The following is a 12165-nucleotide window of genomic DNA, read 5'->3' as shown; positions in this document are numbered from 1 at the left end:
TCCACCTGGGTTTGGCCAATGGGCAGAATCGGTAGATCAGAGACTGAAAGGTGGCAGGTCAGCATCCTTCACCCCTAGTTCAAAGCCAAGCCGGAGAGCCCCCCACCCACCCACATACGCATCCACGGGGCCGTGTTTCAGTGGTGGCTGTGTGTCTGTGCTGCCACAGCTCCCACGGGGAGGACCCTCTCCCAGGCTGCAGCCTGTGGGCTGGTGACCCTGTCTTCAGGCCTGGGGGCTGACGGCTCTGTGGGCTAGTCCGAGTGCCTCCCACCCTTTCTTGCCTCTCGTCCTCCGTCCAGTCCATGGAAATGGTCCCTTCATTCTGAGCGCTCCCCAGCTGCGCCTGTGAACGTGCCCTCCCTTTCCTACTGGGAACCAATACGCCAACTAATTCAATTGAAAAGCCACACACTACGGTTCAGACACACGTGGACCTGCAGCCTCGGCCCAGATGGAGAGAGGCCTGCTGGCCGGCCCCGCTGGAGCGCCGAGCCTGGCACCTGGCAGTAGGCAGAGGCTGGACGCATGGCCCAGGCCAGCACAGTGCCCGGGACAGGACGGCAGGCACACAGAGACCCAGAGTGGAAGCAAGAGGCAGGGCAAAGAAGCGAGACGCCTGAGACGTCCAGCCAGTTTAATGACGAGTGAAAGCGAGCAGGTGCCAAGGCCTGCAGCGCCGGCCTGGGGCGGGGGAGGCACTACAGCACGGGCAGGGCTGGGGAAAGAAGTGGGATCACCTAATGTCGGCACGAGGGCGGGTCCACTGGCAGCCTGGACCTGTGACATTCCTGGGGGGACATGCATCGCACCCCCAGAGCAGGAGCAAGCCGGCTGCCTTCACTCCCGAACATAAATTCTTGTGCAGACCACGTCATCGGCGCCGAATGTCTGCAGAAAAGAAGGAAAACCAATCAGGGCAGATGCCTGTACAAATGTTTAAAGCATATCGCTAATAAGGCCACTTACTGGCCTGTTAAAAACGCTTTGAAACAGACATTCAATTTCCTGTGCCATGTGCTCATGCTAAGTGCTAAGGGTTTCCTTTCTTTTTTCCTCCCTTAAGCTCCATATTGGCACCCAGGGTATAGAATTATGTTATATGCAGTTTTCCTTCTGGAACCTGTGAATGCTGACATAAGAAATGCGAGTTTCCTGGCTTTGCTTTTGAAATTAAACTGAAAGGGAGAATGTCGTATTGGCCATTTGTGAAGCGGTTTTTGTTTCTTTTCAAATGACTTCAAGAGAGCAAGGGGTTGGGCAGCTGGAGTCCTGGGTTCCAGCACTGACCAGCCAGATGGAATCGTTTCAGAGGGGTGCAGAGGCTTTTCAGGGAGCAGCTGTCCAGCCTGGAGACCGTCTGAGATGCTGGAGAAGTAACACTCAGGTTACCCATAAGCTAGAAAACCAGTCTCAGCTACAAAGCCGCAGTAGGTGAGCGGGGGCTCGGCTCCTCTCCTGACAGTTTGTGGCTGGGGTGGGGGCCGGGAGGGCCCGGGTAGAATTGAACAGGATGAGCCCAAAGGCTCTTTGCAGCTGAGATCTGTGGCTTGTTGTTTATTTGCTGTGGGGAGGACATGAACCACTCCACAGATGGAGGAAGACGGATTTGTTCTGGCCTGTGAAATGGTGTTGCCCGTAAGTAAGCTGTCTCCACTCAGCAGTTCTCCACAGCCCTGCTCCCCGTGCTCTCAGGGAAAGCAAGATGCATGCTGAAAAGCAAACCCAAAAAGCAAGCAGTCCTGTCTGTGGGCCTGCCGTGGGTGTTCGTGTGCAGGCGGACACTTCCCCACAGAGGGTCCCTGTCTTTCAGCTTCTCAGAAGGTAAGGGCCCTGGGCTGAGCTTGGAGTTGCCTGGCTCTTCTGATCCTTGCCGCGTCCCTCACGGGCTCATGGGATGCTGTCAGAGAATGTGAGCTAGGACGCCGTCCCAGGGAACACGAAGTCATTCGTGCTTACCCCTGCTGCCCTTCTAAGGAGGCACAGTGGCTGCCCCACACTGCAGAGCTAGATAAAGTCACACGTTCTCACAGAGCAAACGCAGCCATGCTCAAGAACTCTAAAACCGCCTCTCTTTGCTAGCTGTGGTACCAGCGAACCATGTATGCATTTTGCCCCTAAATGTCCATGCCGCAGCCTCAACTTGCTCCCCAACCCCGTCAGGTATTCCCTCCTCAGAAACAACACTCTGCAGGTCACCAGCAAAGCCGGTCCTTTCTGTCCGAGAGGAGAAGCACGTGAGGACACTGCAGGGGAGGAGCAGGGGCAGCCTCGGCTACAGGAACAGGCAGCTCAGCTTAGGGTCTCCTCGCAGCACACGCGTGTTATTTCCGGACTGAGAGGGACCTCAGGGGGCAGACATCAGCCCAGCCCCTCATCTTACAGCTGGGGAAGGGACGGGCCATGCCAGGTCACACACGAGTCCTGCCTGGTACACCCACTGTCTCCTGTCCCAGCATTTCAAGGTGACATTGCAGGGATGGGTCAGGCTGGCAGTCCACGAGGGGAGATGATACAACACGCCTGACGACACAAAGGGTATTGTTTCCTGGTTACCCAGGACAGCTTTTCCCGCTTCTAGTTGGGGGAGAAGGGGGCTGCAGGGAAAGCATGGTCGGTTCTGAACACAGAGGGAGGGTGACATGGGGTGTCCTGCCCTCCCCATCTTCCTTTGCTCCCACACCTACAATAAAGGGAGGAGGTGTGTGATAAACTACAGGGGTTTCCAACTTGGCCTCTCCAGGTAAATGTGTGGCCAGGGCTGTTCAGAATGTTTTAATCTGAATATTTTTAAGGTAGAGCCCACTTTCCCCGTTCTAAAGGCCACACCTCCATGTTGCGTCACACTCAGACACTTCCCAAATTAGCACAACTCGCCCGGCTCCCAAAGGCCAATGGAGTTTCTAAGTGCAGAGGTAGAAATGCTCTCTAAGGCTCCCAGTGCTGATGTGCTAGAATTGCTGAAATCTTTCCCAGGCAGCAAAATGAACCCTGGGACCTCACGGAGCACAAGCATCCCAAGCCGGGGAGGGGAGGCTGGCTGAGAACAAGTCAGCAAGTCAGTGCAGGGACAATGGGTTGGTCTGGATGGTGGCAGCTGTGCAGCCTGCCTCTCACCCCTCCTCTGCCCTTGGAGCCACTGCTGTCTCCTGCCCACCAACGAGCAGCGATGTCCTCTGACCTAAGCTGTCATTGTGGGTTTTCTGCTCACATTTTAACCCAGGGCAGTGTCCCTCTCCAAATGGGCGAGGGAGGACATTTGTGTGGCCCACTGCGAGCGTCATCTAGGGAACTGGGTCCAGGGCCCTCACCAGGATGAGCTCGTCGTTGGCCAGCTCCCGGGTCCAGTAGGTTTTGGGGCCGTCCCCCTCGAGGAGAGTTTGTGTGCAGTGGATCTTGTTCTCGTTCTCCCAAGTGGGTAAACTCTGTGGGCAGGAAAACCATGGATTACGACCTTGGCAGCGGGGGCAGACACAACAGCCCCGAGGGAACAATGTATGCACCCTGTCGGCGCGCCCAGAGCCTCTCCGCTGCACCCTATGGCGTCCAAATTCAGAGAGCTGGTCACGGATTACATGGGCATCAATACACCTGTATTACACACGCCTGCACACACACTCAGCGAAGTGCCACAGCCTCTCGGCGCAGACCGTGCAGCTGCAGGAATAAAGCTGAGAGCGCGCAGACTCCTGCACGGCACAGTGGACCACCCATCACGCAACTGGGTTTTCGTGGCAAGAAGCTTCACATCAGAGCTACAAGATTTTACAGCGGCTAAAAGTAACCACGTCCTCGCCAGACCAGGAGCTCTGCTCCGTGCATGGATTTGGGGATAACGCCTTCCCTTCTGTTTGCACTGATCAGCCCGCTCTGATAAAGCTGGGTGTCTGGTTCTGAGAGTAAAAAGTGCCACTTTCCAGGTTACATCCCTCTAGAAAAAGTTTTTAAAAACCAAACCATCCAATCTGAAGGGTCTTCATGCTGTTGGAGGTGGGAGGCAAAGGAGGGACTCCCGGCAGCATTCCCAGTGTCCACACCACGCAGAGCTGCAGGGGTGGGGTGGGGCTGGGGACCCAGGAGGATGTGTGCCTGCTCACTTAGCTCACGGGTGGAGCATCAGGCAGGGCGGGGACGAACCCCACTCTCTGGGCTGTCCTGCGAGCCTTGGATGTTTGATCAGAATTGCCGCCCGGCAGCAGCCACCATTGGACGTCCCCAGACTGAGCTCTGCCCGTTGCCAGGCTTCCCCCTGGGCCTCCCAGCCCTGCCTTCTAACGCTGCTGCTGTCTGCTCCTGCTTTAACTATGTGTTGTGACGGGCTCGATCCTGCCAGCTCCAAGCATGGCCATCACTTTCAGGCTGTGCCAACTCTGGGGCCCAAATACTGCCATGAGGGCCAGCGTGCTCCTGGGGGCTGCGTCACTGTGTCTTGTCCCAAACCCCATGCTCAGAGATCCCACTCTGTGCATCACACAGCCCCCACTGGGGAAAGGTGAAAACAGTTTCTCACTCTGGAATGTTGCTAGTTTTTGATTTTTTAAACATTGGCAAAAGCGAGAGACATTTTGTCACTTTTTAAATAATCGGTAGCAGCAGCGATTGTTCTTCCATCTGTCCTCAAAATACATGAGTAACCAGCCCTGCATTCCACTCCAGAGAGAGCAACCAAATGCTAACGTGCCCATCTGAAAAAGGAGTGCACAGCTCCCTGCTCAGTCCCCGCCTTCACCCTGGGCTGAGATACGGAGAAATACAAAACTCTTGCCCTTGAGGACTCAGAGAGAGCACCTCGTCCATTTCGCGGCCGGAATCTGCCTTGCTTTTTGAAAAGATCCCGCTTTGCCTGTAAGGAACCCGGCTGAAGGCCGGCGGGAGGGCGGGAGAGGTGCAGGGGCCCTCTAGACTGCTGAAACTGGACCCACAGCGTCCCCAGGAGCCCAGGGACCAGGGGCGGGACACCACAGCCGCCGATCTACCTGCGACAGGAAACGTGGCGGCTCTGCCACCTCCTGCGCCCGCGCCGCCCGCGCCCGGGTCACCGCAAAGCGCTGCAGAAGCCCCGCCAGGAACGCGGCGCGGCAGTTAGCAACTGGGGAGGCGGCTTAGGCAGGGGGTTGGGGGGTAAGAGGCAGGACTTTCTCCCGAGCCCAGGGCACCCAGCTGCACAAATCTCTGCAAACCGCCGGTGCACACACCCTGCCAGGAAAGCGCGCCACAGGCTGCACGGGGGGGAGACGGGTGCGCGTGGCTGCGCGGTTCGGGGCGGGGCGCTCGCTGCCCGGCTTTGGGCTCACCCTGCACTTGCGTCCGTCCACGGTCTCCTCCTCAAAGCCTTCTCCGACCTTGAAGTTGATCTCGGTGGTGCGCACAGTGGTGGATGTCTTGATGTAGAACTGGTCCCCGTCCTGGCGGATCTCCACGTGCGGCTTGGACGCCGCCGCCACGGCCACCTTCCGCAGCATGGCGTTCACACCTGCCGGGAAGCACGCGCGCGCCCCGCTCTGGTCCCAGGGCTGGGGGCACCTCCCACGCCTTCTGACCGCAGGTGGGGGCCTAAAAACCGAGCCGCTCCTCCCCCTGCCCTCGCCCCGATTTTCCAGATAAGAAACTCAGAAAGGGTGCGTGGCTTTCTCCGAGAAACCCAGAGAATTCGTGGCAGGGGCCGGTCTCAAACGGAGTCCTCAAATTTAAAGTCCCTGACCCTCCCCGGACCCCAGGAATCTCTCCTCGCGATGACCCAGCACGAGATAAAGGCGGAGCCGTCGGGGAAAGCGCCCAGCGTCCAGCCAACGTGCGCCGGACTCGGACTCGCGGGTCGCGCGCGGGCTCCACTCCCGCTCCTAGGTGGGGTGCGCCTCGGAATGCGCCGCGCTCGGTCCCCAAAGCCCACCCCCCACGGCCCGGGGCTTACCCAGGGCCTTCAGGAGCTCGTCGAAGTTCTCGCTGCTGCGCATCTTCCAGGTACCGGCGAAGTTGGGCATGCTGGCGGCGGCGGTTGCGGGGACGGCGGCGGGAAGGCGGCGGGCGCACTCGGAGCTGCACAGCGAGACTGCGCTCTGTGCCCAGCGCGCGCCCCGAGTCACCGAGAAAGCGCCCCCCACGCGGCGCGCTCCAGCCCCGCCCCCGGCCCCGCCTCCCTGGCCCCTGCCCGGCGGGAGCCCAGCCCCTGTCCCCCTACTGCGCGCTCGCCATCCGGGTCTCCAGGGTGCAGACCAGGCACCCGCTCTCCTCCAGTGGGGGGTGGCGGTGCTTCTGCCACCCCCAGGCCACCCTTCTTAAAGTGGATGGTGGGAGAGGGTTAGCGGAAACAAGATTGGCCCTGAGGGGTAATTGTGGAAGCTGGGCGGTGGGGATTTGGAGAAGCTTTATACCATTCTCTGCACTTCTGTGATGTTTGAGAATATCCAAAATATAAAGTAAGAATGGGTAGTGGGGCCACCAGGCAATGGGAGCCGCGCGCTCTCACTCCCAGCGGGCCCTTTCTGCTCCCAGTGGGGCATCCCACCCTACCTCTCACGCCTGCGCAGAACCAATGGGAGCGAGAAGTGGGAAAGCCCCATCCCCCCAACACCCTCCTGGCCGCCTCTGCAGGAACCCAGCATCGCGAGACTGTGGGTCCCCCTCGTTTGCAGGGCAGAGGAAGGAACAGCTTGTGCCAAGACAGAGCTGTGTGTTAGCGTGGCTGGAGTGCATCCTCTGAAGAGGGTGAGGCAGGAGGTGACAGGAGGTGACCGGAAGTCACCCGCTAAGCGCACAGGGGTGTGAAGGCATCTAGAAGGGTTTTAAGCAGAGGTGAGCCCTCGTCCTATGGCATTTTAGGATCCCTAGGTCCTGTGGTAAAGTTGGCACTGCTTCAGCGTGGAGAGTGGTGGGTAGGAGGGGCAAACAATGCCAGGGGCACAGGGAGGGGTCGTTGCCCTGCGTTGGCAATCCTGGTGCTCTTGGCAGTGGAGGCGGGAAGGGGACAGGTTAGAGAACCGTAGTCCCCCAACGCTTGAACCAGGCATCATGGCAACCTGGGCAAGTGTTCTCTAAATTCAGACTCCCAGGCCCTAGCCCTGGAGATTTCCAGTCAGTAAGTCAGGGGTAGGGCCCAGGAAGGTGTTTTGCAAGCTTTCCAGATGACTGTCCTTGTGCAGCCAGGTTGGCCCTACAATATTCCATGATGGGCTGTAGCGCCAGGGAAGGGGGACGTGGGAGCCAGAGGCCAGTTGGACTCCGGGTGTCTAGCTTCGTAGGTGTGGAGTAAACGGAGGGGCTTGAGGCCTGCACGTCCTGCGAGGTTGAAGGAAGTGTGTAGGTGGGGTGGAGGGGGGAGGCCGGCAGGAAGGTGGGCATGCTCAGAGATCAGGGCCCTGGAGCTCAGGGTAAGGAGGAAGCTGGTGTGCATTGAATCTTAGAGGGGGGTTGGGGGGCAGCTTTCCCGAACTTGTGAGTCTGTGTCTGGTGTATCCTGCAGGACCCACTGTGCTCATTTCCACTGAAAGGCGGTGGGAGCCGTGGACAACTTCTAAGGAAAACAGTGATTTGGTCAGATTGCACTTTAAACAGACCCCGCTGGTGGCCTGGGTGGAGGGTGCATTGAAGGGCATGAGAGCTGCACTTAGTAGAGTCAGTAGGGCAGGTGCCCGATTGGACGTTGGCGCTGAAGGAGAAAGATATACTGTGCTGGGTTTCTAGCTTATAGGTGGCCGGGAAGGTGAGACCTCCAGTCCATAGGTGCTGGGCGGTTTCCTGGGAGGGACGCCGGATCCCGTAGGTTTGAGCTTCACAGGGACATACATACGTAGCCATTCAGAGTGTGAAATTCAGTGGGACGAGGAGCGAGCAATCTAGGAGGCTCTAGGATGAGGGGAGTCAGTTTGCCCTCGTCTGGGGCTCCGGGGAGTAGAGAGAGCACCTGGAATGGGATGGAAATGTGGGTGTATGGACCACATTTGAATCGGGGGCACCTCAGGCTTCAGAGTGGAGCTCCGCTGGGGCAGCGGGGGGCCTAGTGACGGGCTTAGAGTTCCAAATGGAATTGTGGTGACATGTGGTCAGGGAGGTTGGCAGTGCCCTGCCTGGGTGGCCAAGAAGGGGAGTCACAGCCTGCTCCTTGGGCTGGCGCTGGCAGGCAGGCAGGCAAAGGTGGCCTCTTGGCTGGACGCAGCTGCACAGTGTCACTCAGTTCTCCGTCTATGGTTCTAGCACATTCCCAGGGTGCCCTGTGTGTGTGTTACCCTCCCACACATGTGCTTACGGTCAAGGTTCCCTTTAGGTTTGGGCTAGAACATAAGATCCATGAGTAGATTCACTCACTTGCTCAAGGTTTTTGGAGGGAATTCCCTGGGCCAGGCATGGGGTTCAGCGGTGAAGGGACGCGGCCCCGAAACTCACAGGCTGTACCAGCTCGTTTGGGACTCTGCGCGAGTGCTATTGAGGGGAGGCGCTTCGGGAGCCCAGGGGAGGGCCCTTAACTTTTGGGGTGTTTGAACTTCCCCCAGAAGGTGATGTCAAGCTTACGCAGGGCTCTGGATGGAGACTGGGACCTCAACAGGCAAAGAGGGAGGACCTTCTGGGCAGGAAACAAGCGCAGAGGACTGTAGCCCAGCAGGCCCTGGGCCCCTCACAGCTCCAGGACGGGCACCTTTGCAAGGAGCTCCCTGTAGAAGGGGCTCCCCTCAGCGTCAGGTACCTCCCCTGAGGACCGGGTGCTGGAGCGCAGGCCAGAGCGGCTGGCATCTGCTGACTGCAGTTGTCTATGGGGATGGGCAATTTCTGGTTACCCCCCACTCCCATGCGGATTTCTCAGAGGTGGGAGCTGGGTCTGGGCCCTCTCTCCAAGACCCCTTTGTTCTCTGGCTGGCAGCTCCCGCCTTGCGTTGCAGACCCCATGCTGCCAGCCCCTCCCAGGCCACTGACCTGCTTCCCCTCCGTCCCCCTGTCGGGGGCATTTCTGCTGAGGTTTGCTGCTTCTGCCTGGAGGCGCGCCAGGGCCTCAGCCTCCCAGGGCCTGCTGGCCTGGCCCCATGCCCTTAGGCAGGCCGAATTGATGTGGGAAGAATGGAGGTCAGAGTTCAGTCCCCAAAGCCGGGGGCTCTGAAGAGGGTCCCAGTGGGGGTCTTCAGGACACAGTAGTGGGGGCTGGGGCCACTGTGCTGGGGCCCTCTGGGAGTCAGCAGCACACGACAAAGAAGAGCTGGCGGCCTAGGCAAGATGGGGCATGGGGCCACTGGCCCTACGGGAGGGCTTCTAGGTTAATGCGACGGAAGGCGCGCTGCACTGGGAGTCAGAGGGCCGGCCACGCAGGGCCCTGTATCGGGCGCCCCTCAGTGTCAGGTCCCCTCGAGGCAGTCCCATGGTAGGGCGCATGCAAGTAGCTAACGTTACTGAACTTGTACTATGCCAGGCCGGCCGTAGTAAGTGCCTCACGAGTGTTCACTGGTCGGTCCGTCCGTCTATCCATCCATCCTTTACCACTGCCCTGGGAGTGGCCCTCATGACAGGTGAGGACACAGCCCAGGCTCAGTCAGCTTGGGGTGAACCCAAGTGGGGACCCCAGATCTTGGCTCTTACCCTCTCTGCTGGGGACCTAGAGTCCCAGAGAGTGGCCCCAGGTCACACTGCAGAGCAGGGTGGAGCCCTCATCCCCTGCCTGTCAGCCCCAGGGGTCCTGGGGTCTCTGACCACCTGGGTGCTAAGAGGACAACTCTGCTGAAAACCAGCACCAGAGAAAGGGGTGTGGCAGGTCCTTGTCTGTGGACGGGGCCAGTCCTGGGTTACCAGCTGCCCGGGGGTTTCCAGGACGTGGGACTCTGGTGAAATGGAAATGTCCTGGGCACACGGGACGACGGGCTCGCTGTTTCCAGGGTAGTGTGTTTGGATACGCGTGCTCCGCGATGGTGCTTTGTGTGTACGTGTCCTCCGTCTTCTCGTAGGAGACTGTGGCCTCGGTGTGCATGTCTGAGCCTCACTGCACCCGTCTGTGCCCGTCTCCATCTCTGCACGCGCGCATCCACACGCTCAGGGCTCGTTTCCAGTGTCTGAACCTCCCTGCCCGTGGCCTATGTCAGGCAGGTGTTGTCTGCGTGGCCCTGGCCAGTCACGTGTGGCCCTGCGGTGGGCTGGTTGCCAGGCTGGCCCTGCTGGCTCAGCCGACCTCTCCTCTCACACCACCGCCCACTCGTGCACGTTCTCAGTCCCGCGCCTCCACCCCCAGGCCTCCAAGCCGGAACCCTCACTGGCCAGCGGTCCTGCAGTCAGTGCCACCTCCAGACCGCGCTGTGACCGCGCTCCCTCGGCGCTCCAGGTGCCGGCGCACGTGTCCTCCCCTTCCCAGCTCTTCCCTCTCGTCAACCTCCATCCTGTGTGAGTTCTTTCTGTCTCTCCCCCACACCCCACGCCTCTGCACCCCCACTTGCCACCAACCCCTGTTCTCAAAGCCTCACCTCAACATCCCCTGCTCTGTGAATCCTTCCCGGTCTCCCAGGCGGAGTCGAGCATCTCGTCCTCGGTCCCCACAGCCCTGGGTGGGTTTCACCATAGACAGTAGGAGCGGAGGACAGAGAGGAAACTCACGATTCATCATGCCGCTGCCCCCACCCCCCATCAGGCACTAGGCTAGGCCCGGTGCACTGTCATTTAATTCTCACAACCATCCTGTGAGGTAGGTGTCCTCCTGGCTGCCTCTCAGACTGGGGCACTGCAGCTCAGAGAGGCTGAGGCGCTGGCTCAGGGCCACACAGCTAGGAGGTAGTGCTGCTTCCTTCCACCAGGCCGCCTGGTTGCTACTTTTGTGATGGCTGGTGTGTACGTCCGCCTGCACCCCCGGCCTGTGGGCCTTCTGCAGGCCGAGAGCACCTCCAGTTTGTCTCCATATCCCCAGCGCTCGGCCCGGGCCCGGGCACCTAGCGGACGCTTCACAATGGTATCCTGAATGACGCCTGCTCTTGAAAATGACAACCTTAGCTTTCATTAGTCTGATTTATACAAGTGCTGGGATCCTCTGGGTGCAAGGCTGGGGAACGGGCGGCTGTAATTTATCAGAAAACAGGCAACTGCTCCAGCTGCCTTTTCAGTGCGAAAGGAGAAAGGTAAATTGATGGCCGACAGCCCTGCTCCGGGAAGCGCGTCTTGCCCACAGTGCAGAGCGCGTGATGGGGGCCCTCCAGCCGACCGGCCCCCACGTGGGCCCATCCACCTGCTGCCTGGAGCTGGCCATGGGGGTCAGCTGCCTCTCATCGATCGCCTGCTCAGGATGCCACATGGTGCCTTTGAAAGTCCATAAAGAAAGAGACAGCACTGTGCCTGATCAATCACCTCTCGCCGCCCTGCGTGGCGCGTGCGCGTGCAGCACAATGCCCGCCGGTCACGGCACTCACCACCACTGCGGGATTAATGGGCTTCAGACGAGCATGCCACCTCCTCGCCCTCTTCCCCAGCAGCCCGGCTCCCTGCGGCCCCTCTAATCCAGGTTGACGGATGTGGGGCGTGGGCTGTATCGGAGTCCCTGGGCTCCTTCTGGGCAGTGAGCAGGACAGCTGCTCAGCCTCCCACATGTCCAGGGGAAGCCCCTGCAGTCTCCCCAGCAGTGAGGCAGCTGGGTGAGCCTTGTGAGCCCCACCTGAGGGGGCCCGGTCTCAGGCCTCCACCGGCAGGGTGGTCAGACCACATGCCCGGCTCAGCAGCCTTAGAGCGCGAGGGCTGGGGTGCTGTCTTGCTTCGCCCCCACTGGCAAGCTCAGTGCCAGTCCCTCCTGGGCTGTGAGTCATGAGGGTTTGTGGCCCTTGGTGGTTATTGCATTAATGCTGATAACCTGAAAATTAATCATCCTAATAAGACTTGCCCCGCATTCCGGCAGCACTGCACTTCCTGCTGTGCTGCAATCACCCCCCTCTTCACGGCTCCTGGAGGCCCTGCAGGACGTGAATATTAAATTAACGTCCCTCTCCTGCTCACTGGAGTGTTTGTAAATATGATTCATGGGCGTATTGTTACCTCAGCTGAGCACTCCAGGCCCCCTCCGCCTGCCAGCATCTCTTGGGCACAGCCAGCCGCCTGGCAGCTGACCCCCTCCGAGTCCCCAGAGCCGTCTGCACCCCAGTGACCCTACAGGACTCCACATCATCTTGGGGGCCACTGAGACTGGACAGCCCCACTTCCCTTCCACAGAGCCAGGGTGGA

The 12165-nt window shown here is 59.7% G+C and overlaps 1 protein-coding gene across 1 annotated transcript; it reads right to left on the bottom strand.

The window, feature by feature from the left end:
* Nucleotides 1-614: 614 nt before the first annotated feature.
* Nucleotides 615-6479, bottom strand: CRABP1 (cellular retinoic acid binding protein 1). The gene is made up of 4 exons (XM_019751199.2): nt 5912-6479; nt 5295-5473; nt 3312-3425; nt 615-891 (listed from the first exon to the last, which is right to left on the bottom strand). Exons 1-4 carry the CDS (start codon nt 5979-5981, stop codon nt 841-843), a joined length of 414 nt encoding a protein of 137 aa, XP_019606758.1. The 5' UTR covers nt 5982-6479; the 3' UTR covers nt 615-840.
* Between the last annotated feature and the right edge of the window lie 5686 nt (nt 6480-12165).

Source organism: Rhinolophus sinicus, linkage group LG13 (genome assembly GCF_036562045.2).
Source record: "Rhinolophus sinicus isolate RSC01 linkage group LG13, ASM3656204v1, whole genome shotgun sequence".
In the NCBI taxonomy this organism is placed as follows: domain Eukaryota; kingdom Metazoa; phylum Chordata; class Mammalia; order Chiroptera; family Rhinolophidae; genus Rhinolophus; species Rhinolophus sinicus.
The sequence above is the reverse complement of the archived record's forward strand: the minus strand, read 5'-3'. Positions and strand labels throughout refer to the sequence as shown.